This window comes from Falco rusticolus, chromosome 6, assembly GCF_015220075.1.
Source record: "Falco rusticolus isolate bFalRus1 chromosome 6, bFalRus1.pri, whole genome shotgun sequence".
In the NCBI taxonomy this organism is placed as follows: domain Eukaryota; kingdom Metazoa; phylum Chordata; class Aves; order Falconiformes; family Falconidae; genus Falco; species Falco rusticolus.
Window position 1 is genome coordinate 1,220,594 of NC_051192.1, and position 26,502 is coordinate 1,247,095.

The window sequence follows — 26,502 nt, forward strand, 5'->3', positions numbered from 1 at the left end:
GAGTTGCTTCCTGGGATTGCTTTGTGCTAATGAGACTTTATGAAACCTGATGACTGACAGAAAATTTGAGTTTAGAGCTGCAGCAGTTCTCGTGCTGCTGTAGCAGGCTGAGGAGTGCTGGAGCCCTGCAGCCCCTGCCCCGGAACGGTGCTACGCTCACGGTTACTCATACTGGGACCTGTTAATTGGCAGCATCAGGTAAGAAACCTCCCCAGGCTTCACACTTTGCCTAGCGTGACGCACAGATTCCAGGAAGGTTGAGCTGCCTGCACTCAGGGGAGCAGGGCTGGAAAACTAGCTCCTGCCTTACCGCTTGCTGGGGTTTTTGGGGTGTAGCTGCACCAAGCATGGCAGGGGCATCACAGTTAGGCAGTGGTTTGAAGATACGCTGTGGTCAGTGACAATGTCAGTTCTAGGTATTTTCTCCCTTTCGGCTAATTTTTGAGGCTGATCAGGGATCCTGATTGGATCAGGGAATATATTTGGATTAAAACACCTCCCCCCCTCAAGGTTTCACAACGCAGCCCTGTGATGAGTTGAGTCAGTGCGATTACAGAGGAGCAGGCATGGTTTGGGTGTGGGATCAGGACGAGGGAGAAATGTCTTTCCCTCAAAGACAGCAGACCATTTCATCATTGCCCAAACCTTTCAGCTTCAAAGTGTTTTTTCAGGCTCCTTAGCACCGAGTGTCACATGACACACTGTTCTAGCTGATTTTTGTTTTCCTTTTTGTTTTTTAAATTGATCTTAAAACATATTGTTATGAAATCTTCTGTTCGGTGGAGCCAAGCTTCTAGCTGCCAGACGCTTAATTCACCTTTCAAGCCTTACGTTACTTAATGGACAGAGATGCTTGCTGCTTTAGGTTAATTCCTGCCTTTGCTGTAGTCTTTCTACTTGGATGAAAAGGACAGCTTTACGCTAACGTGAAGTACATATATAAATATTTGAAGAGGGATGAATGAAATATGCAATGTTCCTCCCAGTGCGTCATGGATGGGGACATTCCTTCCAGACTCCTGAACAAGATTTTGGAGCAGCTCCAGAAGACTGGCTGCAGGTTTTCTATGGGAGGGCCTCCCATATTTAATAACACAGAGTACGGGGAGCTCAGTACGTGCCATGGGTACTCATGCTATTTACAAAACCAGTCATGTCTACAGCTGTGCACATCAGCTACTGAGTCTGGGGGAAAATGAGCACTGTAAAATGGAAGTGCCTAAACATGTATTTTCATGGATCACGGCAACATGCTTTACCTCTGCCTTTGCAGTGAAAACAGTTTTTAAATGACCGTGCCAGGTGGCATTGACATAATTGCTTTGGTTGGGCCTCTCCTTATATTGGATTGAGAACACAGGTGCTAAAAATAGAAACAAATGGCATGTGTTAATTTTCTTCCTGTACAGGACAAAAAGCTGTGAGGTTCACAGTCCATGGGAACTGTAAATGTGGCTGCTGGTTGCTATTGATCTGGCCACGACAAGACTGAAGACCGTTCTGCTTGCTGTAACAGCACACATTTTCATGTTTTATTTCAGTAAGCATCCTGGGTCTTGGAGATTTTCTCTAGTTTGTTTCAACAGTGATGTTTGGCTAGGATTTGTAGTCTCATCAACTTAGCAAGTAAGCAAACAACAAAAAAAACAGAGGGTTAGTTACGAGTGAGTCATGCATGATTAGTATCATCTCTGGAGGGCAAATTTCCAAAATCTGGAACTCTCAGAAACTTGTTTACTAAGGGAAGCACTGACAGCCTAAGCCAGTACTTTTCTTTTCCCTCCTGGGCTCAAAAAAAAAAAAAAAAAAAAAAAGGCAGCTTTGTGGACCACCACATAAAGCTGAGCAAGTTGCAATTACCATTCTTAAAAAGGAGAAATGTTAAAAAAAGATGTGGAATAGCATTTTTCAGCGTGGCTGGGGGTCTTCCTATTTTGCTTGATGCCGTGTGGGGAAAAAAAACCAGAAGGAATGAATGTTGTCAAAAAGACATTTTGTGACTGCGATCAGCTATCCCTGTGACTAGAGGCTGCCAGCCTGTAAAACTAGAAGGCATTTACTTCAGAAAACATGTTTTATTATTGCAAGAGGGAGGGAAGGAGGTGCCACCTCACCTCCTCCCACCACCGAAGCTGGCAGACGTGAACGTGTTGGTGTTTGCTGGGTCAAACGCTGTTTCCCCCTGTGGAAATGGCCCCCAAACCCAGCGCCCTCCTCTTTGGGCAGGAGGTCCCGGCTGACACAGTGGGTTTTGCAGCCAGCTCTAGGTGTCTGTGGACACCCGGAGGACACCGCCTCCCCCTTCTCGGGGTGTTTTACCTCAGGAAGCAGTTGAGGCGTCGAGGGAGAACATGGCGGGCCGGAGGCGGGGCTGCGGGCGGGCGCTAGGGCGGCAGGTGGCGGGCGCGGCGCTGGCTGCACTGGGCTCGGAGGCGGCCCCGCGGGACAGGGTAGCGAGGCCGCGTTGCCCCACGCTGTACGGTGTCAAAGGCGGGGTGGTGGTGGGGAGGCTGCATCCTGCGGGGGAAGGAGCCGGCGAAGCCGCCGTGCCAGACCTCCGCCCGCCCGCTCACCGCCTCAGAGACGCGACAGTCCGGCAACCGCGGGGACAACCGGGACCAGAAGGGAACGCGGAGACCCCCGCCGCGCCGCCCAACCAGCCAATCCGCTGCGCCGCCGGCCGGCAGGGGCGGGGCTTCGGCGGGTGCGCCGCGCTCGGGGCCCGCCCCGCGCCACGCCCTGCAGCCCCCGGGGCGGGGGGCGGCGCGCGGGCGGCGGGAAGGCGGGCGCGCCGCGCCGCCACAGGGCAACAAGTGAGGCGCTTCGCTCCCCCGGCCGCGGCGTCTTCCCCGCAGCCGCAGCGCTTCGCTGGGCTGTTTGTCTTCCCCTCGCTCCTCTTCGCTGCCAGCCCCGCACCCCCCGCCGCGGGCTCGCACCTCCGCCGGAGCGCGGCCGGTCCTGAGGAGAAGAGCGGCGGCGGGACGGGACGAACCCTCCGCGGCCGCCCCGGCATCGCCCCTCAGGTGCGGAGCCCCCCGCCCGCGGCCCGCCGCAGCGGCTGGCGGAGCGCGGTGGCATGGGGCCGCGGTAGGGCGGCAGGCCGGGGGGGGAAGGACCCCCGCCGCGCCGAGGCAGCCCGCCGCCGGGCAGAAGCATGGTGGATGTGGAGGCGGCGGCAGCCAGAACCCCGGCGGCGACCCGCGGCAGCCTGGCAAGGTACGTGTGTGCGGGGGGCTCGGCCGGCGCTGCCCGCCTGGGCCGGCGGGGGTCGGCGCCGCGCGGGGGGCTGGGGAGAGGCGGGGAGCAACAACAACAACAATCGTTTCTTCAGCTTAATTCGTGCCTGCCCTTGTTTTCCAGACCGTGAGGCTTTTCCTCCTCGTAGCTCTCAGCTTATTTTTGTACTGACAGCTGCGGGCTGACGGTGGGGGGAGGCCGGTGGGAGATACGTATTTATTGGGGATTTTGGTTTTTTTCCGTTGTTGCTGTCTCCCCCCCCCCGCGATGCGGGAGGTGACAGGCGGTGGCAAGGGTGGGGTTAAACCGCGCGGAGCGAGATCCCCGGCGCAGCGGAGCATCGCGGCCGGCACATGTTGCAACAAACTCGGCGCGGGGGCAGCGGCGCGGGCTGCCGGCATGGGCGAAGCTTGGGCCAGCGCAGCCCAGCTAGCGACCGTAGGTTTGTCGTCTTTTTTTTTTTTTTAACAAAAAAAAAAAAAAAAAGTGGGGAGGAGGAGTAGATGCTGAAACCGTGAGGTTTTTTTCCCGGGGAAAACCCTGAGGCGTAGCGTTGCTGCAGTGCCGGGTGCTGCTGCAGCGCTCTCCCCGGCGGGGGGGGGGGACGGGGCGGCCGCCGCGGTGTCTGCGGGCGGCGGCGCTGGGCTCGCAGGGCCCCTGGTCAGCGCTAACCAGGCGGGTTAATTATCAATATCTGCGGCGTTGGAGCCTTGCTGTTAGGGTGTAGTGCTGAGGTGGTGCCTCTGAAGCGTGGACTTTGGTGAACCTGAAAGGAGGAGAATGTTCTTTTGGCTGGAGTTGGCCCGAATGTGTGCTCCTTCACGAGGTTATGCTTTTTAGTCCTCTAAACTTCCTGAGGAGTACTGTACCCTGTCAGGGGGGGACTTGAGGTTACTCCCTGTGATCGTGGCCAAACTGCAGCTCACAATTCATTAGTCATCTTGCAAAAAATTACGGTGAAAGTTACTTGAGTAACCCTTTAGTTCCACTTCCCAAAATGCTCGGTGCTGTTGGAGTTGATTGTTAAACATTAATATTTATTTTTAAGTATGCAAATTAAAAGAGTTTACTTGGTTCGGTTGTGCGGGGGGGGGGTTGCCGTTTGGGTTTTTTTTATTATTATTTTGGGCACAGAGAGTGGCTTTTGGTAGAGAAGCGTTCAATCTGGACGTGGAAGGATGCATGCATAAAATTACATGCTAAATATGTAATCTGAAAGTTGTTGAGGAAACATGATTATAGCATTCTCCTTTGAGGAAATTTCTGGTTAATTATTCCTCCCCTGTCTTAAAGACAGCCTCGAATTCAGTTCTCTCTTAAAGTTGCTTAGGTTGGTTTCATGTTCTTGCAGTTCCGCTTTTGCGTCAGATTTTCATGCTGTCTGCGGGTGGGGTGCAGGGAGCAGATGACACTCCGGTGAGTGGTACAGTTGCAGCTTTGTTCAGCTGGCTAGCCCAGAGCTGGCTGCTGGCAGGGCTACCTTGTCACCCCAGTGACCCAGCCTAGTGCCTGCTGGAACCACCGGAGGAGCTGGATTAGCTCTGAATTATTACCAAATGCGTGGAGGCAACAAAACGGAGAATCAGCTTTTCTCGTTCAGCAGATGTAATTTCTAATGTGTTTTTCCTGGGCCGTGAGGAATGTGAAAAGAGAATAGACTCTTTAAAAAAACCAGTATTGCAATGGAGGTGAATTAAAATACAGAATGTTTGTCGTATACCAAAAAATATAATGCTTTCGGTTAGAATCAGTCTTTTGACTTAAGCAGCAAAGTCAGAGTTTCCTTTGCTTTGAACGTTTGACTTTCTACCTGAGATGTTGTGCGTTACTGTTGTACAGCTATAAGGAAGCTACAGACACTGCATACAGGGATCAAAAATTAGAATTTAAGTAATTTTGTCATCTGTAAGCTGGTTTTGCTCAGATATTTTTTCTTGTTTCTTTTCCCATGTACTATAAATAGACAAGGAAAACGGAGGAAAACGAGGTACAGCAGCAAGGTGATGCAGCTGAAGGGACTTGTTTTGAAGCTCATGCATTAGACGACTGGGAGTACTAGCTGGCTGTCCAGTACCCTGTCTCATAATAGGTACAGCTTGCTATTCTCCCTAGAGATTGTTCCTAATGACCACAATGTCACTGGTGGTCAGAAATTTTATTATTATTGCCTGATAGCTGCTTTTACATTTTTTTTAAATACTTCTGGGTATTGAAGATGCTGCTGAGGGCAACAGGATAAAAGTAGTCCTTGCTCAGAGAGGCTTTAATGAAAAATGAGAAGTGGGTAAAGTGGTTTTGTGTTTTGTGCTGACAAATACATGCAGTTGTCTGCATTGAGAAGTTACACTGTGTATAGAGCAAAAAAAATGCAGTGTTTGAGTCTTCATCTTGCCTACCCATCAGACTCCTGGGAGAATGAAGCCTTTCAGAGGAGTACTCCTCCATGGTGACTTGTCGATGCCAAGACACTTAGCAATTGTCATTTTACTGCCACCTGGTGCAGCTATTTTTGTAACAGGACCAGCTATGATAGTGATTTTTCCCGTTGACTGTGTGCAACCACTTGAAGAAGAACAAATGGTGGTGATAAAAGACAGTCTCTGTCAGTGCTGATAGTGTTGAAACATGGGACATAGTCATATGTCTGCTAGCATAGCCAATATTGTCGTTATCACAACAGTCAAGAAGCAGGGATGGTTTGTCATGGATAATGTGTGCTTGACTGAAATCTGGATAGCCATGTTTTTCTCCAAATTAACTAAAGGAGAGGGAAAAGATTGAACAGTATCAATTAAAATCCTCAGCCAACTTCTCTGGTAACTTGTTCTTTTTCAGCAGATTACTTAATTTTTGGTAAGTATGCATCAAATTATCTTGTAAAAATCTTTGCTTCGGACAGCTTGTGAAACTTCACAGAGGTAGTTACTTGGTGGGCTTTCTCTGTGTGCTGTCAGGCTTGTGTGTTTTGATGGAAGGTGCCTGAGCAGCTCTGTCGGAAATGCATCAAGGTTTGATGTTCCAGGTCTCTGTATTTTGCTGGATTCAGTTGTTTCCTGCTGTAAAAATCTCATTAATTTCTTTTCAGTTGAAGCATCTGCACTTTGAATAGCAGGGCCTGGTAGGTTTGTTGTAGGTTTGCCACACAGTTTCTTAAACTGTTTAGTTCTAAAACTTGTCAAGGATAGGCCAGAGGGGGCTAGGGGAAAGCTGTTGACGAGAGTATACTTATTGTGGCAGCAAGGTTTTAATAAGATGTTTTTGTAGAGAGCACAGAATGTAGAAAAAAAAGATGTATTTCATTAAAATAATGAGCCTTTTAACATGTCTGGTTTTCGTGTTAATGTTTCTAGAAGGCCATTAAGATAGATCGCCTTCCAAAAACTTGAGACAGTCTTTGTCCCTTTCACAGGTTGTCAGTTTGGGATTTTTTTTCCTAGTATGTTTTTATTTTCTATTACTGTACAGTAGAAGTACATAAGTAATTTTGAAGCAAGTAGGCATCCATTTGCTTTCAGATTTAAACTTAATAGTCTTTTTCACATTAGCTCAATTTTAATCCCTAATGGTTATGGTAAAATATTTTTAACCAAAGTGTTAACAATTAGTATAGGAAGGAGCTGCAGTCGTTACGGTTGTGTGCATGAGGAATCACAAGATTAGTGTTTGATGTTTCTAGTGTGTTGTAGTCTATATTCAGACAAGTGCTTCACATGATTTAGAGAATTTATGCCTGTGAGTGCAGTTAACAAAAATTGCTAATGTAATCTCCCCGTTATGCTGTGTTCTGACCTCACAAACATAATGTGAATGTTTTTATCATTTTGCTACTACTTCACAGTTATGTTGCACAATCCTCATGTGTTTAAAACCCAGCAAAAAACAACCGAGAAAAGATGATAATGAAATACAGGCTCTTCCCATCATCTTAGTACAGAGCGAACAAGTCTCAAACCAGAAGCTGGTGAATAAATATGTGGGATCTGGTTAGGCCCGTTTTGCTTTGCGCATAGGAAGACCTGGCTGGTATCTTTGGCTCGATCCTGCACTTCTCTTGTACCTTTCACCAGTTTCATTGGGCCTTCCAGGATTTAAGAGACGAGTAAGTAAACGGCCCCAAGTCTCCAGATCATGCAAAACCCAGTGAAAAGACTGGATCATTAAAACATCTTGTGATGAACTGTGCGAAAGAATGATTGAACTGGTGTCTCATGAGAAGTAATTAGTACTTAAATAAGGAAAAGAATCCCAGTGTGTGATGGGTGTGGTGCTGAGATTTTTAAAGGGAGAATTGATGAAGCAATTTCATCAGCAGTTGGTTAAGAAAGCTTTGTCGTTTGAGAGAAATACAATAGTAAGGGTTGAAAAGCATTTAATTTGGAAGTAGGTTTGTTCATCTTTGTAAATAACTTCTGAAATTTAGCAGCTGCTTCATCTTAAGCTCACAGATGAGTTACTCTGAAATTGAATTGACTAAATCACTCAATTTGTAAGTCAGCTGTCTAAATCAAGCGAGCAGGAAATCTTGATATTTTTCTTTGGTAGAGGACTAACTTCGTTGGTTTCCCATAAGAGATTAATTCTCCGTGGTTTATGAGCGGCGAGTAGCGGTGCGGCACCGAGGTGTGTGTGCATGGGGGAGGGAACATCCCGCTGCTGGGGGGGAGGGGGGCTGCCTGGCTGCGCCCCCGCGCCGCTGGCCCAGCTGTTGGCGCAGCTGGGTGGTGACCTGCACGGAGGAACCCAGGGGGTGAGAAATAACCGCTGTGCTTGTCTGCGGGGCTGTGCGTAATGTCACAGCGAGCGGTGCAAATGCGGGGGTTCAGGGGCCGGGGGAGGATGGGCTCTTTAAATTCAGTTCCAGGAGCAGTGTGGCTGAGTGTCAGGCTGTGTCCTGAATTTAATGCTGTTTCATCTTGCTTGAGCAATGATATTTTTTAATCTGATATTCGGATGTTAGAAAATGGTAACGGCTGTCTTTGGGATGGAGAAGGTCCTTGCAAAATCATTGTTGATCTGCCTTTGAATAAAAGCAATTAAAAGACATGCAGAACAGCTTAAAGTTGATTTACACTAAGTGGATGCTTCACATTGGTGTGCAGCTAACAGGTAGGGAAGATGTTTCTGTTTGGATTTAGCAGTCTCTAATGGGGTTAGGTGCTTATCAACCATTAACAAAAATGGGAGTTAGCTGCCTAACCTGCTTAAAGATCTTTTACAAAATCCTCCTGGTACTTATATGCATCTTCAGCTGCCTGAAACTGTTCTCGTTTTCCTTAAACTTGATAGGACAGAATGAGATCTGTATCTTGCATTTTACGAGTTTGAAAGAGGAAAATGAAGTTCCCTAATTACAATTCCATAGATTTTCTGAACTCTAAATGAATCCTTCAGGAAGATAAAAAGCTTTTTTTCCCTCCTGTACTTGTAAATTACCCTTGAAACCAAAAGCAATTAAAAGTAAAAGTGTTTTTTCCCCACATATTTGCATTTTAAAATGCAGATTTTTGTTCTTAAACGTTTGAGTTCAGTGCTATAAATTCAGAGGCAGATCCTGGAATTCTGACCTGAATATTCAGTTTGAATTGACTTTTGATTGAGTAACCACACAACTCTTGCAGAGTAATGTGACTTGACATGGCTGAGAAGATGACTGTCCCAGCTGTGTATCCATCACCCAGCCACTGGCTGCAAAGGTAGCAACTCGTAGAAGTCAAACTGGAAAGCAGTGTCTGTTTATTTTTAACTGAAAAAGGCAGTCAGTGGTCATCAGGGGCGGTAACTTCATCAGGCATACCAAGTTACACCCTCCTTGCTTTTGAAACATAGCTTTTAGTAGTGTGGCATGTGTCTGACCGTCTAACACCGGCAACAAGACAAAGTAGAGTTACGGTTTTGATGACTTGAGGTATAGTGTTAGAGGACAGACTTGCTAGCTGGCTAGAATTGGATGCTCTCTATGCCGGCATAACGGTAGCTGGAATATGGTTAAGGCTGTATTAATCACTGGTTTTAAGCTGGAAGAGATGTCAGGAGGAGATGAATTGTCTTGTTTGTGGAAATTATGGTTATCTGCATCTTGAATAGGTATACTAATCACCTTTTTTTATTTCAAATACAGCACAAAAGTAAGACTGTGCCTGCCCAGCAGACTTTGTCTTTTTAAACGTTCTTTGAAAATATCAGTCAGGGTTGCAGTGTCTTGCCCATTCTTCATTACCAGAACTAGCATTGATCCAAGTACTGATATCTGGGAGGAAGGTAGTTCGTTATCTACTTCCTTGGTTTTCTAGTAATTACAGGAAGATAATAAGTCAAAACGAACCCCTTAAACAGCAGACCACACTAGGAGGGTGGGTCATGCTGGCTCAATAGCTAACCCACTGACTTTGATTACAAAAAAAAGTTAAGGGAAATTCAAACCTCAGGGTGTGTCTTGTTAGGGTTGAGGTTGCCTAAAGGCTGGCTGCTTCTTGGAGGACCAGTGTTGGTGCTTGTCTGGCCCTGCCTGTGGGACCTCTGTGGGTGAAGGCGGGAGCAAGATCAGAGCAGTGTCAGGGCTGCAGCGGCAGTGTGCTGGTACGTGAAAGCTTACGCTGATGAAAAATGGGATCCGCTGTGGGTCTGCGCTGTGTGCGTCTTCTGCACTGTTACTGGTGTTCGTGCAGCACAGCAGCAAGCAAGTCTGGTGGCATGAGCTGGCTGAAAAGTTACCGCTGCTTTATTGTTAGTTTTTGGTTGTCCTCTGTAGCTCCCTGAACTGACTTGCCACAGTCATATCGTTGCAAAGGTTGGATAGGACTCTGCAGTTTATAGGGGAAGGAATGAATTACAGAAATGTCAGCCATGACTAAAGCTGTTTTAAACTGCTGCAGAACTGTATACTCCCTGACTTCCCCTGATTTGTAATCAATGTGATGAATGACAATTTTCTTCCAAGAAGTATTTTTCTGCTGCCACTCAGTTAAACCTCTTCTCTTGATTATTCATAATTTACTATTTGTTCAAGCAGGAGCCTTTTCAGAGGTACTGAAGTATGTAAGTCAGAAGCTGGCACCTCTGAGTTATTCCTAACAAATTGCACAATGTCATAATCCTAAAGCTTGAACTGACCTTAGAATGATGTGATTTTTATTTTTTTTTGTTGTTGTTAATACTGGATTGGGAAAACCAGGTCACTCATCACTACCATGGGCCCTCAAAATACTGAGGTATTAACCTTTAATGTTAGTTTTTATAGCAAGTTGAGTTCTTGCCCTCAGTTGTCAGTACGAAATCTCAGTTACTAAAAAAAAAAACCCAAAACCAACAGCCCAAACGCTTTTTACTTCTAAACAAAAAAATCAAACTTTATCACAAGTTTTGTTTGGATGTTTTATGTGCAGTTAGGAACACCTTCATAGACTTTTAATGTGGCTGCAGGTATGCCAGTAGAGCATGGTAATATTAGCAAAATGTACTAATTTGTAGGGATACTGTCATGGTTTAAATTGCCTTATTATAAGTGTGGTGTTCTTGTGCAGCTCTGGTTTTTTTTTTTTATCCCTGTAGAAAATCATGACCAAACTCAAGTAGTTTATAGCAGTAGAATTGGAATATACATTAAACTTGGGATTGAGTTTGCAGAAGACTTTTCATAATGACCAGAGGGCTTTTCTTGCATATTTCTTGATCTTCTATAGGAACACTTGAAACAATTCAAATATGAACTGAACGTTCTTTCAGCCGATCCAAGGATTTAACATTAACAGGTTAAAAAACCACAAATTTAGGCCTAACTTGCATTGATTTAAATAGGTACACAATATTTAAATATCTTCTTAATTAAACCCAGAACTGTTCTGAGACACACCTATAATAACCAAAATTACCGACAGGATTGGGATGTTCAGAGTGATTTACTGGTAGCTGACTTTCTAATCAGATTAAAAAATACATCACTCTCCAGTTGAAGGTTTTGTGACTCTTATCACTTAGATTCAGGGTTGGGTATGTTTGATTTGAGATGGAAGAGATACCACTAGATCGCCACTATCTGTAAGTATTCTGTCAGGCAGGAATTTTGCATAAACTGGTTTTAATGAAGTTAAAAAAGTTTTTATTGTCCTTTGTAAAGGTAACCTGATGGGAACATTGTGGGTGTTGCTGCAATATTTCTAAGCAGCAATATGAAGTCAACAGAACTCTGGTTTCATAGATCTTACTTTAACTAGCGTACCTTAAAAGGTGACATTCTTAAACTTCTCTTTCCTGCTAGAGGGAGGGAAGCACCTGGAAAATTAGTTAGAATGGTGACAGGAAACATAGCAGTAGTGTAACTTACTCTGAAGATTTTGGGATTCTGATATTCAGAACTTATCATTCAGCAGTAAATGAAAGGACTATTCAGTCTTAATACCACAGTCAAATGCTGCTAGCAGTAGTCTCAGGACAGCAGTCAAGTAGGCTATTAGGGGCAGGGAATTTTGTTTCTTGTTACGCTTTTGCAAGCTTCAGCATAGCAGGGATTTTCCCACCTTTTTCTAGCAGCAGCAGCAGAGTTTCATCGTAACATAACTGTTTTGAGCAGTGCCTTTAAATGTTCTGTGTTATCTGATTGCTTTGAGAAGCAAGACTGCAGAGAATAAACCTGCTGACATTAGGTAGTAAGTACTCTGAGAAATGTAAATGTTTGTAGTGCTCACAGATCCCTTTGGATAGCTGCAGGGTCTGTCTGCGTGGCTCCTAAAGGAGTTGGCTTCAGTGATAATCTTTTTGTCTGCTGACAAGCTTGTAGGATGTGTTCTTACCTAATGAAGACTGATTCTTAATCCATGTGATTTGGAGTCTTGGTGAGACTTGGTGATGGAGCGTGGTCAAATCTGGCTTACACTGCAGAAGAACCTTGTTGGAACGTGTTCTCTTTACTTGGTTGTGGTTGTGTGGCTTGGAGGAAGTTTGAGAGAGGCTGCAAGTGTAGCTCTGCTTTGTTCTTTCGCTTCAGAATGATAGCATGTGTGGTGTGCACAACGACTTTATTGTCTTTGTGCCTTCCTTCTGTAGTAATTGCACAGGTTTTTTTTTGGAAGCAGCTGCCTAGAGTATTTGGAAGTTGTCCTGTGGATCATAGGAAACAAATGAGATGGTATAACTAACATATTAAAGCCATTTTGTGTGTATTTACATGGTGCCTGATGACAGTCACTATCTACCTGTGTGCAGAAAAATATTTACCTGTTCTGTAGTTACAATAGTAACTTCTATTCTGTAAGCTGACAGTGGTTCGCAAAACAAGGCTGTGAATTACAGTTCTAGATTGTATGTAGAGAAAATGCCATGTGTTTTATGTACTGCTGCACTTAGGATTCTATAAAGCATGAAGTTATGTTCTCTTGCGTTTGTCAGATTTGTGTGTTGTGTAATGAACATCTCATGAAGTTTTTACAAAATCATTTTAATTTACAAAGTAGTAAATGCATTGGTGATGTTAGTTCCCACTTTACGGGCTGTCTGAGGCTATTCTTTAATTGCTGCACTCAGTCCACCTTAGGAAACATAATCCACATAGGCTTCTTGGAACAGCACCTGCATAAAATGGTAGCTCCTGTAGGAATGAATGAGAAGGGAGGTGCTGAGATACGGATTATTGCTTTAGTGCTTGATAAAGTCAGTCAAATTTCAAAAAGACATTATTTGATTTTTCACTGTAGGTTTTCCTTGGCTGGTGGCAGAAGTTTGGGTTGTTGAAAGTAGTTTGCAGGCCTCACTTTGTTAATTAAAACAATGGGCCTTGTGGTATACTACATGCCAATGTTTTAAAGATTTTTGTTCAAGCCAGTTAATTACCATTGGATTGAATAGTACATGCTCATTAGATCGTCTTGTCTTACCCAAGACTAAAGAAATTAATGACTAAAAAACAAAACCTGAAGAGTTTCTGTAGGATACTGGATTAAGTGCCGCATGGAGTGAGAAGTTTTCTGCCTGGGGAAGTTGCAACAGTTTGTATCTCTTCCTTTTTTAACACCTTTCAGTTGGAAACCAGGGTTTTTCACCTGTCTCTGTGCAGACATATGTTTAGTCAACATATTTTTAGAAGCTTGGGTCTAAGCTCTTACCCTGTGAGTGCAAATGTGATGTGCCAAATGAGTTGAGAATGAACAGTGCAGTTATCTTCTGAAGTCTGTAGGTAGTAGCTCCAGTATTGCCACTGCTGCAGTTCTTGTTGTAATTGCCACACACACACCCTGGACTTTGAGGCGTGTCAGTGAAGCTGAGTCATTATTTCAAAGCAAGAACAAGAGCATATTTGAAAACCCTTTTGTAGGAATAGGGCTACAAATGGGCTGTCAGGGAAGGGGGGGACAGTGGAGAGCTTTGTCCCTATGCCTAGGTAACTCCAGGGCTTGAGGTTTGGAGGTTATTTTGCATAGGAGGCTTCAATTGTTGTGTGTCAGTTTCAGACTTGAAAAGATGGTGGTGAGTTTCTAACCCGTAAGATAAAGCGGGGTGAAGATGATGAGGAACCAAGTTTATTATCGCAGCTACTGTAAAGCTACTTTGTGAAGCAGCTGAGTGCATGGATGAGGGTTAGGTGGACTAGAAAATGGTGAGTAACAAGGAAGCAGGACCTTTAAGGCAAAGGTGAACTGAGCAGATGACCATAAAAATGCTTGTTTCATCAGAAGACTGGCACCTGTCTAACAATTTTCTTTCACACTGGCAATTTCAGATTGATTTTATTTGAGAATTTTACTACTTGTTTTCATCAGCCCATCTCAAAAGAGAGGGGCAGAATCCGTTTGGGAAAAGAGTTACGGCATGGATAAGATGAGCAAAGTGACTTTTAAAGTGCAGTACAAAAATGATTAAATCATCTAAGATTCTGTGCACAGTATGCTTCATTCCCTTAAATTTTAAAGCGTGTTCTGGGAGTAAACAGATTAGTCAAGTGTCATATTGGGAACACTGAGGCTTTAGGGCCAGTTAATCTTTTTACCAGACAGCCAAAATAAGTGTTGATTAGTGATAATTTTAGTGGTGAAACTTGTGGATGCTGGAAACAGAGAAGATCCAGCTTCATACGAGTCACCTGACAGTGATGGCTTTCCTGAAAAATTAACTGGCAAAATCTCAGTATCATCCACCTGCCATGAGGGTCTTGGACAACCAGTTACACATGTGGATGCTCTAAATGAGAAAGCTTTCTAAGCTAATGGGAATACCCTGAGATGTGTGTGGGAAAGAGTTCTCTCAAATTTTGTGGTTATTTCAAAAGTAATTCTCTCTCCTTATTACATTTAGCAAGACTGAGTATACTGCCTGGCTTGTGCCTTATACCAGCTCCCGTTGATATACAGCTCTAAAATAGTCTGTACCAATTTGTATTTGTGAGCTTTAAGTACTGCGTGCTTTTTCTTCTTGTTGCCATATCAAAAATGACCTGGGGGCCGGGGGAGCAGAGACAAAGTTAGTCAGAAGTGCAGAATAGTTGCAGAAGTAAAATGACTAGGACTTCTTATTGCGGCAAAGATGGAACAGAGGACAGATAAAGGTTTGTTATATAGCTGGTATGGTAAATGTACATAAAGAAAATAACAGCATTTTTTTTATGTTGTATTTTCTGAGGGTTCCTCTCTTGTGTGGTTATAGAATAGCAAGTCATTCCAGTTTCTGTCTGTGTCAAAAACTGAGGAGTTCATCACCAGTAGAATTCAAGTTGAAAATATAAATGGGTTCAAAGAGGGATTAGACCAAGTGAAATTAGGTTCAATAACAGTAATTAAACATGGTTCAAATGAAATTCCTGGCCCTCTTAATACTTTATAACAGAAAACCAGGGGGTGTGTGGGTGTGTGGTTTTAATAGAGAAATGCTGTACTGTTGGTTTTTTGGGGGGTGAGGTTTTTTGTTTGTGTGTTGGGGTGGTTTGAGCAAAATGTGCAAGTGTGCTGAAGATAACTAGTGGGAAACAGAATAGATTGGCTTCTGTTCAAACTCTGTATAGCTCTTTATGCCTTGGCCAGTATTTTAGGAAAACACAAGCACGTCCTTCTCCAGTCTTGCAGTTTACTTGGATCTTGAAATTCCATGCCCAAGTTGCACTGGTTTCTTCTGGTATTAAAATACTGGACGAGCAGAATTCCTCCCAAGACTAAATAATATTCTGAAAGATGGCTCAAAGCAGGTATATGCAATTAATTAAAACTAATGTTAAAATAAACATCAGCTGCTCTGAATTTCATTGCACTTTTTGATGCTTTGTGTAGTGTGGTGGTGTTTTGGTAACTTTCCTCCAACTGGAACGCTGTTTCAAACTGTAGTGTTTGAAGAACACAGAAAACAGACTGCTATTCAGTGGAGTTGCAGTAATGTGCTTCTGCAGAAGCAGAGTGCTGGTATCTGTTGAGTATTTGCCAGTTCTTAAGATGTTCTTGATAACTATTGTGTAAAAGTGGACTTGTGTAAAGTTCTGAGGGGAAAAAGAGACACGATTGTAGTTGGAAGAAAAATAGTGTTGAAGTTTCTTCAAAGCTGGAAATGGCACAGACTTTTTGTAACAGCTTGGGGCTCTTATCTTCACCTTCTGAAACTATGTTGTTGCTCGATCCAGGAATCTCTTTTGACTCACTGAACAGAACTGAGGTATTAGGAGCACTGATACATCTCACAGGAGGTTAGAGGGACTGCAGATGGCTTGTGACATATTTAATTTTAAAATTATCTTCAGAACTGTAGTGTCACTGTTGCATGCACTATTGCGAGTGCTGCCAGGAGTTGTGCTGCATGTACAACTGCTATAAGGATATCTGGCTTCAAAATGAATGAGATCCAAGTCTGCTATAGCCCCAGTTATAGCTGGTCTCTGCAAAGAGAGAGAGGTGGTAGTATCTGTTAGATACCTGAACTACAGCTTGGTTTTGCCAAGTCTGTGATAGTTTAGTCCTGAACCAGTAGAGTGGTAGGGGCAATACTTGCAGGTAATAAGGATTGTCTTATCTTTTGTCAGCCCCGGTAAGTAAATGGACTTTTAGTGCTTGGGTTTGGCAGTCAAATAATGTAGGCATGTTTCTCAGCCCACTTAAAAAATACAGCATAACTTCTGTCCTCAAGTAGAAGGTACAAGTATTTGCAGTTAAAGGTCGTGGCTTCTGTCAGATTTTAAGGAGGTGGAAAAGTTAGATGGTTTACCTTGTGTCTGCACAATTTTTTCAAAGACTGGTGTTACATGACTGTTTACACCAGGGTGTAAGTATAACGTTGTCATGCTATCATGCTAGATAGCCTCTTGTTAGAGGGTGGAAGGGAGGATTATGGATCCACAACCACGAGTCAGTTCCTGGTGTGTTGTCATCCTTGCTGAAGAGGGGATGTCTGTCTGCTCCCCTTCTCTCTGCTGTGCGCTTTCACTGTAGCTGCTGTGGTGTTTATCTGGTGTGCATCTCTGGTCATTGTTAGTTTTTTTGCTGGGTTAGTGATGTGAACTGATGTATGGAGAGGCCTGGCAGAGCACCAGAGCCAGTGCAAGGGAGGGATTGGGCCTGAGTTCTTGGAGTCAGAAAGGGTGGAGAAAGCCTCCATCAAAAGGAGGGGTCAGGCAATTGGATCAGTTCAGCTGCTTGTGGCTCCACAGCCTGCAACTGCTGCAAGAGGTGAGGGCTGAGGCGGGTAGTCTGGCTGAATGAGTTGGTTTTCTTTCACTGTGGGGTTGTATGAGCGTGCCTAGGTTTGGTTTAGTGCCTTGAAGCACAGATTTGCTACTACGGCTGCATGTGCTGCGGAGCACTGTGCTGGTGCAGGAATGCTCATGCGGCTGTATGCAGTGTGGGAAGGAACGCCACCTGAGGTAGTCCGCGTCATGTTATCTGGTGTTCCTTTCCCAGGGGAACTGTTAATTGTCAGTGCTAAATATTCAGGCTGTTTTATTGGAGTTCTGCTTTGGGTGGTTTGCTTAGCTGCAGATCTGTATGATACGCTGCTGTTTAGACTGCTCACTGGTAGTCACAGCTTGTTTTTACTGCTATTGAGCTTTCATGTTGAGACTTGAAATTATGCTTTTACTGATGAATGATATTAAAGAAAGAATGTTTTAATAGGAAAGGACTGGTCTTGGAGTGAAGAAATTGATGCTTGGTACATCTAGAAATGCCATTTAAACTTATGTTTAAACAGAACTGTAACCTTGAAAATGGCTGTGGTCTTACCCGTCTCTTGCTCCCTGCAACTTTCCTCCTTTCCATGATGAACAGGAGTGCTGCATTTTCTCCATCTTGCTGGAAGCGTTGTGGGTAGGCCTGTGCTGCGCGTGGAGTGCGGCACGGTCACTGCGCTGCCTCCCGACCACAGCCCAATGCCTTGCGCTGCTGAGGGTTGTGCTGTAGGAACCTGCTCGCTGACCTGAAACTGCTTTTAAGGGGTCCTTGCTGAGTAGTGTTGCATTGCATCGTGCCTGGTGGTGGTAGGAAGTTACCCCTTTATTTGAAAGGGAAATGATAGAGCCCTCTGCAATAAGAAGTAATACCTTTTAAGGTGTTAAGTTTTAAATAGTCACCAGCAATCTGTCTTGATTGCATGATTTATCGTGGGCCTCGGTACTTAAGACGAGGGAAGATGACTTTGCTGTTGGTATTGAGACACGTGCAGTAGCAGTTGATTTCCCTTTTGTAGCTGCCCTCTGAGGGCTTGTTCTTCAATTCCATGCTATAGGAATACCCTTGCTGCATTGCAAGGGGGAGCTTGGGATAGATACTCATCTCTACAGAGGGTGAGATGGTGTGGAGAGTGCTGCAGAGAAGCTTCAATGTACAGCGACTGGGCATCTTAGTAAGAGGCTCTGCTGGTTAGAACTTAAACATCAATAACAGTCAACAAATATGATCGGTATTTGTTGTATGACTATATGGTTCTGTGATACTCAGGTTACAAAATAGAAACCTGGAATAAAAGAAAGTTCTACCCGTTCAAGAGTGATGTTCCTGAAGTTGTCTTATGATACCTCAGTTAATGTGTAAGCAAGTAGTTAATCCTCTGCTATTTTAAACACTCGGTGGGTGTTTTGGTGAATATAAGCAGAATTATATAAATTAGCTACAAACTCGGTCTGACTTTTCAGGAAAGAGTTTGGGTTTGTTTTTTTTCCTGTTGCTTCATTGCTAAAATTGGTAGGATTTGCTGTCAAAGTTTATCTGTTTGCCCCTTACTTTCATGCTTATCAATACCCTCCTTTGTTTTGATGGTATTTCCAAAAGAGCACCTGTGTGTCATACCTTGAAGGTTTTTACCATCTATGGTAACATCTCCAACTCAAATGAAGTAGTGCCTTGCTTAAAAACTGTGGGAAAGGAAAACTACCTCATAGTTCAGGGCAGTGTCAAGTATCTGCCAAAATCTAAATGTTGAAGCAAGTTCCAAGTCTTTAGAATTCCTGTTTGGATCGATTATAGGCTGCACTCAAACTGCAAATCTAGGTGTGTTTGTCTTGACATCTTGCTGTAGAAGACTAGTTAGTGCACTGTCAAATCTGCTGTCTTCTGTTGCTCTATCCTAGGGAGGATTGCTTTTTCTGAACATCTATGTATACTTCAGTTTTTTCACCACTTTGCAACATCTCCCTCTTCCTTCTGCCTTTTTGTCTCCTACAGCTATACCTCAGTAGAGGTTTTAGGGTTGGTTTTGTGCGTAGCAATGTCTTAGTAGCATCAGCTTAAAAAAAATAAAATTGGGACTGGCATCACTTGTTTCACGTGCTAATTTTGTGAAGTCATTACAGGGAATGTGCTGTAACAGGGCTAATCAGAATTCTTCTGCAGGATCCAACTCCAATGTGAGAAATTCAAACTGATGTATCCCATGTGCCCTTAGTTAGGAGCTGGTGCACTTAGATGTACTTAGACTTGACCTTGAGCTTGGCCTCCTCCAGATGTAATCCTTCTGTCAGAAGGCATCGTAGCCCCTGTTTGTGTGAATTCTTGCTGCCAGAAAAGACTGCCTCTTGTATAAATAATTCCTGGAACTGGATGGAGTGTGCATTTTTTATATTTAAGAAGCATTTGGATAGTGCTTTTATGGATATATGATTTAACTTCTGGGTTGCCCTGTGTGAAGTCAAGAGTTGGACTTGGTGATCCTCATGGGTCCCTTCCAGCTCAGGAGAGTGAATCTGTGTTTCTCATTTCACACCAAGTCTTCTAGACTTTGGAATAGGTTCCTTACAGGCTTTTGGAATACATTCACTCTTGAGATAAAGCATAAAACAGTACAGTTTAAAAACAAGTTGTGCCATTTTGCATTAACATTTTTTGGACTTCAGTGTTTTTGGGTGTTTGGAATCTTTTCTTGTAGCTCATGGCTTCTTTGTAATACCTGTTTTCTTCTTCTCTTGTGGTTCACCTTGTTTGCTGCTGCCAGTTCCCACCGTGAAGCTGTTTGGGTTTTTTTCCCAGGTTTTGCTGGCTTGCCTTTTCCATCCATCTCTTGACTCCAGTGCTGCTTTTGTGGCTCCATAAATCTGTTCCCTTCTGTGAATACCTTAGTTATGACTGCAGTGAAGTGTAAGAGTGGAGTGGAGCTGAAGAGGGCCACTCCTCCCTCTTCCCCTGTTGTTTCTTTCCAAATACTGTGTCTGTAGCAGAACATTGGTTTATCCAGCATATGATTAATGTTAACCTTTTTTTTTTTTTTCTAGCAACATGGATGTTTTCTAAAGGCTTTGAACAAATGGACTTCATGTATACAGTGATACTGACACATAACTAACTGCACAGCTGGAAGTTGCATAAACAGAAATGTGATGATTTGTACAAACCTAAACTGGTTGCTAAAATGGTCTTCATATCAGCATAGCTGAGAAGTTGAAAACGGGCATTGAAAAACTGTGTGTCAGATCACCTTTGAGTGTAGGTAACACTCTTCACCTTACCTGCTGAAGCTGGAATAAATTTCTGCAGGATTTTCCATTCCTGAGGTTCTGTGTGTACTGTGATTTGCTTTACCAATATGTAGTGTTATTCTTCCATTCTGCTTTTTATGCTAGCTAGCTAGCTAAGTGTTCTGGCCTTTTCTTTTTTAACACTTAAAGCAGCAGGAATTTTTCAAATAAGAGTATTGCTTTCTACTGCTCATCTCGGTTCTTCAGCAAAACTAGTACAAGAACTTTTCCATTCTCAGCAGTCAAAGGAGGTAGCTGGGAATTGTTGTAATGTTACTGCTCATAGAAGAAGCCGTTACTGGGATAGGAGAAAGTTCCTGTGATCTGTCTGGATTGCTGTAACTCTGCAATGCTGCTCCTTAGCAAGCCGCCCAGCACAAAAATCTCCGTCGTGCTGGCACTTTGGTTAGTTGCTGCAGTGTTAGCAAAGCAGATGAAATATTGAGATTTGCCTTGAGACATGGGCTGTGGGTGTTTACTTGGAGAGAAGAAAAAAAAAAACCAAACTCAAAAAACAAACCAACACCCCAAACCAAAAGAAAAAACCCAAAGTGCCTGCTAGCAACAGCATTACAACTGCAGTGCATACACCTCACGCCCCACCCCCATTGTGATGAGGGTGGTAATACTGCGTTTTGTGATAAATCCAGTTCACTTGATGTGAAATTGCCGTACTGGCATTCTTCTTTTATCAATTGCTGTTCTCAAGTGTAATGGTTAAAGCTAAGACATATTAATTGCAAGGTGGAGTATCCTATTTCAGTTTATAGAAATAGCCTTTCTGGAGTCTGATTAGTTTTCTGTTTGCTTTTAGTTCAGTAACCTTGATCTAACGCTTTGAGCAAGTGTTTAATACAACCTGTGTTTGGTTTAGGAAAAGGACACTTCAACAAAGCAGGTTTTATACCTTTTTTACTTGGTAGCCCTTAGTGTTGGTTTTATACTCTTAATGAGTTATATTCTTAACAAATTGATAAACACATGTTGATAGCTTTTGATTACAGAAGAATGCTTTCATGCAAAACTGGGGTGTGTTCATGTCTTAAAATTTTTTTTATAGATCCAATTTTTTATATTGGATGTCACTTCTTTCTTAACTTTCCTCAGAAATACTGATTTTTATCACCAATATTAGATAGCTTTTTAAAAAGGAGACTGAAAATTAGACTAGAACTAGTTACATGTGGGACTGACAGCATTTACTGTGCTTTATATGATGGAACTGCTGTTGTCTTGCCAGACTCGTACTTTTTCTGATGAAAAGTTCTACCAAGTCTCATGGTAAATGGAGCTTTTTCTGTGTAGAATCCCTGTCTCGTTTGCTGCAGGGGATTGCACGGCTACAAGCGAAAAACAGGAAGGGTTTGTAGTTACAGAATTTGAATGCTTACCCAGAAGACGGTGATTTGAAGGATTTTAAGTGATTCAAATAAAGTCTGTGCAAATGGTGTCTCGTGGTGTTCAGAACATTCTCGTGCCAACCGTTCAGATGACTTACAGAGGTGTTGAATACTCATAACTTAATAGGTAGGCGCTGTAACAGATGAGCGGTGTAGTGATGTCCTGGAAAATCAGGCTCTGGCTGAGCTCTTGACAATCCTGAGTTTATTAGCTATTACTAGGAGGGAGCTTCTCACCCTGCTGTCTGGGGAGGGCTGGGATCACAGATCAAATACCATGTCATTTCTTGTTCTAGCCAGAAGTGGGATAAAGGACAGGGCAGGTAGGCACTGATGTACATGCTGAACTGTATGGAATAGTAGAAAAAACAGGATAGCTACTTCTCCAGGACTTTTGTGTGTCCTGAAAGGGAAATAAGGAAAAATAGTATATAGTGGTGTGTTTTTAGTGGAAGCTGCTGCGACAGTTGAAAAAAGGTAACGTTTCTTTGAACTCTGTGTGGCCAGCCAGTGCTTTGTAACAGTTCAGCTGTTCAGCTTAAATGATGACAGTGATTGCAAGTATGTTTCTGTCTGAGGCATGGAAGAAAACTAAAATTAGAACAGCAAACTCCATGGCTGGCTGAGAACAGGACATAAAATAAAATAAATCTGGCTTGAATGTATACAAAGATGCAGGTGGTATGTGAGGTCAAATGAAGGAAAGAGTAGGGATTTTACTGAGTAGTCCATTGTTTCTAGGAGTGGCTTTTTATTTAAATTCAAAAGTACTCCCTCCCCCCTCTTGGATTTAATGAGAATCCAGGGGTCGAATGAGGAAAAAAGATAACTGCTTATTTACCTGCTTTTTTTCCTATTAAACTTTGTGTTTAACTTGCTGAGGAGTAAAAGAATGTAACCAGAAAAGACCTAAGGGTCAGTGTAGCTGAGGTGTCCGGCAGTGGCTGGAGATAAAAAGAAAAGAGCAGCGAGTACAAGGTGTCCTTCTGAAGTGTACCTTCCTGACTGCTGTCCTGTGACTTCAGGACCTCTTAAGGCAGCGTTTACAGCTGGGCTTTTAGCAGTGATTATGAATCTTTTATTTCACTAGGTTTTTCTGGTCTTTCAGTAAACATTTATACTCCTGGCAAATGAAAGCATCTTTGACAAAGAGTTCTGTATCTGACTTAAAGTTAGTCAGACTATTATTCATTCGGAATTATTTTCTAGTCTGACTTCCTGATTTAGAAGGTCTTGTTGGAGTCTGTGTAGCTTGAACATAGATACACCCCTGGGCTAGTAAACAGTTTGCTGAGCACTACTTTAGAGGAACCCACTGTTTGCATGTTGCTTCTGGGGAAGAAAGAGAGGTTGATCCATTTTTGTGTCTCAGTAAAAACTGGAGATAGGTCACAGGATAACCTTTGCTACAACGGAGAGGTACGCTTCTATTCCTGGTCTTGCATGTATGGGAAACGGTTTTTTGGTTTCTTTTTAGTTTATCTTTCTTTTCTAGGAATAACTACACTTTCACTTCCTGCTGCCATTCATTTCCATTTGGAGAGGGGAAAAAAAAAAATAACGAACACTCGTGTTCTCTTTTGTCTGCAGAGATCTGAATACTAACAGTGCAGCTGGCTGGTTTTGTCAGTCTCTCTCCCAAGGAATAGCCAAGTGAAATGGACAGAAACTAATTGTACGCTTTAAAATTCAGCTCTGCCCATTATGTAGTTGGAAGGTATAAGAGTGCAAGTATAAAAGCTTGAAATTTAATTTTAAAATAACTGACCTTATCGTATAGCAATTTATTCTATACCCTTAAGCTCACCTTATTAGCAGGGAAAAAAGTTTCTCTGCCTGCCTTTGCCAAGCTGAGGGCTCAGATTCTAATTACTATACAGGCAAGTGTTTCAAGGAGACTTAAATGAGGAGCAAAAACTGCTGGCTAATTTAGACATGCTGTAAAATGCTGTGTAAAATTCCTCAATAGCAATTGGGAATTTTACATTCTTAACAGCCTCTTTGCTGATGAAATGCCAAACCACTACTGGCTGTAGGTGTGCATGTGTTATAGATAGATTAGTTTTTGCTTTTTGGGGATGTAACCTTTTTCTAGGCTACTAATTTGCACATTCTTCATCTGAAAATAGTTAGCATTTTTATGAGATCAAGAACATGATAGGAAGAAGGCTAAATATCTTGTCAATTTTTTTTTTCCAGATATGAGAAATGAGTGTTGGACGCAGAAGATTAAAGCTGCTGGGAATTCTGATGATGGTAAACATTTTTATTTATGTGATTGTGGAAGTCTCAAAAAGTGGCAGCCAAGAGAAGAATGCAAAAGGCCGTGTTATTATACCACACAGCAAATTCTGGAGAAAATACACTCCTCACAAAGCTTATTGGAACAAACAGCAACAGAAGCTTGAGCTGCTTTACAACCCTATTCTGACCTTGCTTTCCAATATGACTGTGGAAGAGAACTTGGTTTCTAACTCAAGTGTGCTCAGTTCCTGTGACCCTGACCCATGGGTACCTTCAGAGGTTAGTGACTTTGCAAGCTTGCCAGACAGGTTTAAAGATTTTCTGCTTTATTTGAGATGTAGAAATTATTCATTATTAATGGATCAGCCAAACAAGTGCAAACATAAACCTTTTCTGCTGCTGGCTATTAAGTCACTTACACCCCATTTTGATAGAAGGCAAGCAATTAGGGAATCCTGGGGCAAGGAAATAATATCCGGCGATGTGACAGTCAAAAGGGTCTTCTTACTTGGACAGACCCCACCAGAGGATAATTTCCCTGATCTTTCAGACATGATAAAATTTGAGAGTGAAACCCACCAAGACATTCTGCTGTGGAACTACAGAGACACTTTTTTCAATTTAACTCTGAAAGAGGTGCTGTTTCTTAAGTGGGTCAGCAGCAGTTGTGCAGATGTCCAGTTTATATTTAAGGGTGATGATGATGTTTTTGTGAATACCCATCAGATCCTGGATTACTTGAAGAGCTTATCAAAGGACAAAGCCAAAGACTTATTTATAGGCGATGTGATCAAAGATGCTGGACCTCACAGAGAAAAAAAATTGAAGTACTACATCCCAGAAAGTGTTTATGAAGGTTCATATCCTCCATATGCAGGAGGCGGTGGGTTTCTGTACTCTGGTGATCTGGCGTTAAGGCTGAATAACGCATCTGACCAGGTACTTCTTTACCCTATTGATGATGTTTATACTGGAATGTGCCTTCAGAAACTTGGGCTTGCTCCGGAAAAACACAAAGGCTTCAAAACATTTGATATTGAAGAGAAATACAGAAATAACATATGTTCCTACACAAACTTAATGTTAGTACATAGTAGAAAACCTCAAGAAATGATTAAGATTTGGACACGCTTGCAAGATCCACACTTAAATTGTTAAAGTAATGTGCATAAGTGTCTTGAGTCCAAATAACTTTCCAGGTTTGGGTCTGACTTTCTTGGTGGACCATTGAAGCTCTGTTTAATAGTTTAATTTTCTCTGGAAATTTTTTCCTGTACTTTTGAAAATGGGAAATATAGTAAAATTTGAGGGGATGGCTTGCAGACTTGGTCCTGACTTTTCCACTGTATCGGTAGTCGTTATGTTTCAATATTTGTCTTAATTTTAGAAAGGACTTCAAGGATGTAACTAGCTGTCAGTGACTGGTTAGCTGTATTTGAAACAGGGATTGCCTACTACAGTGCATCTTTCATTAAGTGTGATGGTGGAAGACAATTTTTCCTTGGGTAGTGCTTGTGGGTGTGTGGAAACCACTGTAAATTGAAAATTCAGAAATCGGAGGAACATAGTTTTACTTTTAAGTATGAAACGCTCTTATGAGACTTTAAATGCTGAATTTTTTTAATTTATGGTTTTCAGTCTTTTTTGCACCCCAGAACAGTATTTTCTCTTTTACTTGGTGATCTTTCATGCAAAGCGAGCCTGTGTCTGAAGGGACATACCCTTTTATTAGGTGATGCTTTTTTAATCAAAAACAGCATAATACTGTTTGAAACACCCATAAAAGCTGAATATGTAAGGAAAAGGAAGAACAGGTTTTGTTTGGGGCTGGGCAGTAGGTACAGTCAGGTCTGCCCCCTGCCCCAAGCATACATGAGGTAAAGCTGACTTGTTGCTCGTGTTACTTATGTGAAAAGTTACTCTGGTCAGTCCTTGTTTTCTGTTTTGGCACTAAATGTGGTCAGGTAGCTTGATTTGATGCAAGTAACTGAAATTGCACATTGCTTACGAGAGCATGGTTTGGATCTCTCCTGTAAAGCGGTAGCAAATCTAGAATTGTGCAGATCCTGAGTTTTGAATTTTGAAACAAACTTTGCAGTTGCATGATATCTCATGTAGAGTTAAACATGTTCTCAAAACTCTGATAATTTTCTCTATTTCCACATCTTGCTTGTAAGAGTTATTCTAAATAGTGGTTGCTTCTTTTGTATATGTAGAAGTGCCTGTCTATTTATTGTTCAGATGGAAGACCAAAACATTTTCTTAAATATATTTTGTGTAACATTTTATTTGTATAGTGTTGTCACTCAGATATTTAAATAGAGCATGATATTTTAAATATGTGAGATGTGTAACATGTTGAATAAAGCTAATTGTTATTTTTGAATTTGAAAAATAAAATGTGATTTAAATATTTTTTGTAATGCTTCATTTGACTCGTAATACTGACTTGCAGAGCAGTTGCACTCTACTGCGTGGCATTTGGTAACAACACATTGGAGAAGTTCAGAAACAAAAGGCTTTATTTGGCAAATTTCTCTGATGCTTGTGTAGCAGACTATCCAGAAAATGTTGTCACAGTTGTACATGGGTTTGGTAGATGCTGTAATAGATGGACAACTCTGGCAAAAGCAAGGGAACAATAAGTGCCCTAGGAAAAATAGTATGTACAAAAATACTTGCTTGAACAATAACACTGCTGATACAACTGAAAGGGGT

General features: G+C 42.6%; 1 protein-coding gene across 7 annotated transcripts; it reads left to right on the forward strand.

Annotated features, from left to right (window-relative positions):
• B3GNT2 (UDP-GlcNAc:betaGal beta-1,3-N-acetylglucosaminyltransferase 2) lies at window positions 1–26,197 on the forward strand. Of its 7 annotated transcripts, none has more exons than XM_037392174.1 (3): window positions 3–198; window positions 19,898–20,108; window positions 23,740–26,197. In XM_037392174.1, the coding sequence occupies exon 3, from the start codon at window positions 23,749–23,751 to the stop codon at window positions 24,940–24,942; it is 1,194 nt and encodes a 397-aa protein (XP_037248071.1). In that variant the 5' UTR covers window positions 3–198; window positions 19,898–20,108; window positions 23,740–23,748; the 3' UTR covers window positions 24,943–26,197. The 7 variants fall into 7 exon arrangements, with proteins under 7 accessions (XP_037248074.1, XP_037248071.1, XP_037248073.1 ...); XM_037392176.1 differs by lacking the exon at window positions 3–198 and adding an exon at window positions 2,751–3,216 and having other exon boundaries at window positions 19,898–20,112; XM_037392172.1 differs by lacking the exon at window positions 3–198 and adding an exon at window positions 2,751–3,216.
• The last annotated feature ends 305 nt before the right edge of the window (window positions 26,198–26,502 follow it).

Excerpts from the sequence above, each read along its gene's own strand:
- B3GNT2 (XM_037392177.1), top strand. The coding sequence starts at position 23,749 with ATGAGTGTTGGACGCAGAAGATTAAAGCTGCTGGGAATTCTGATGATG.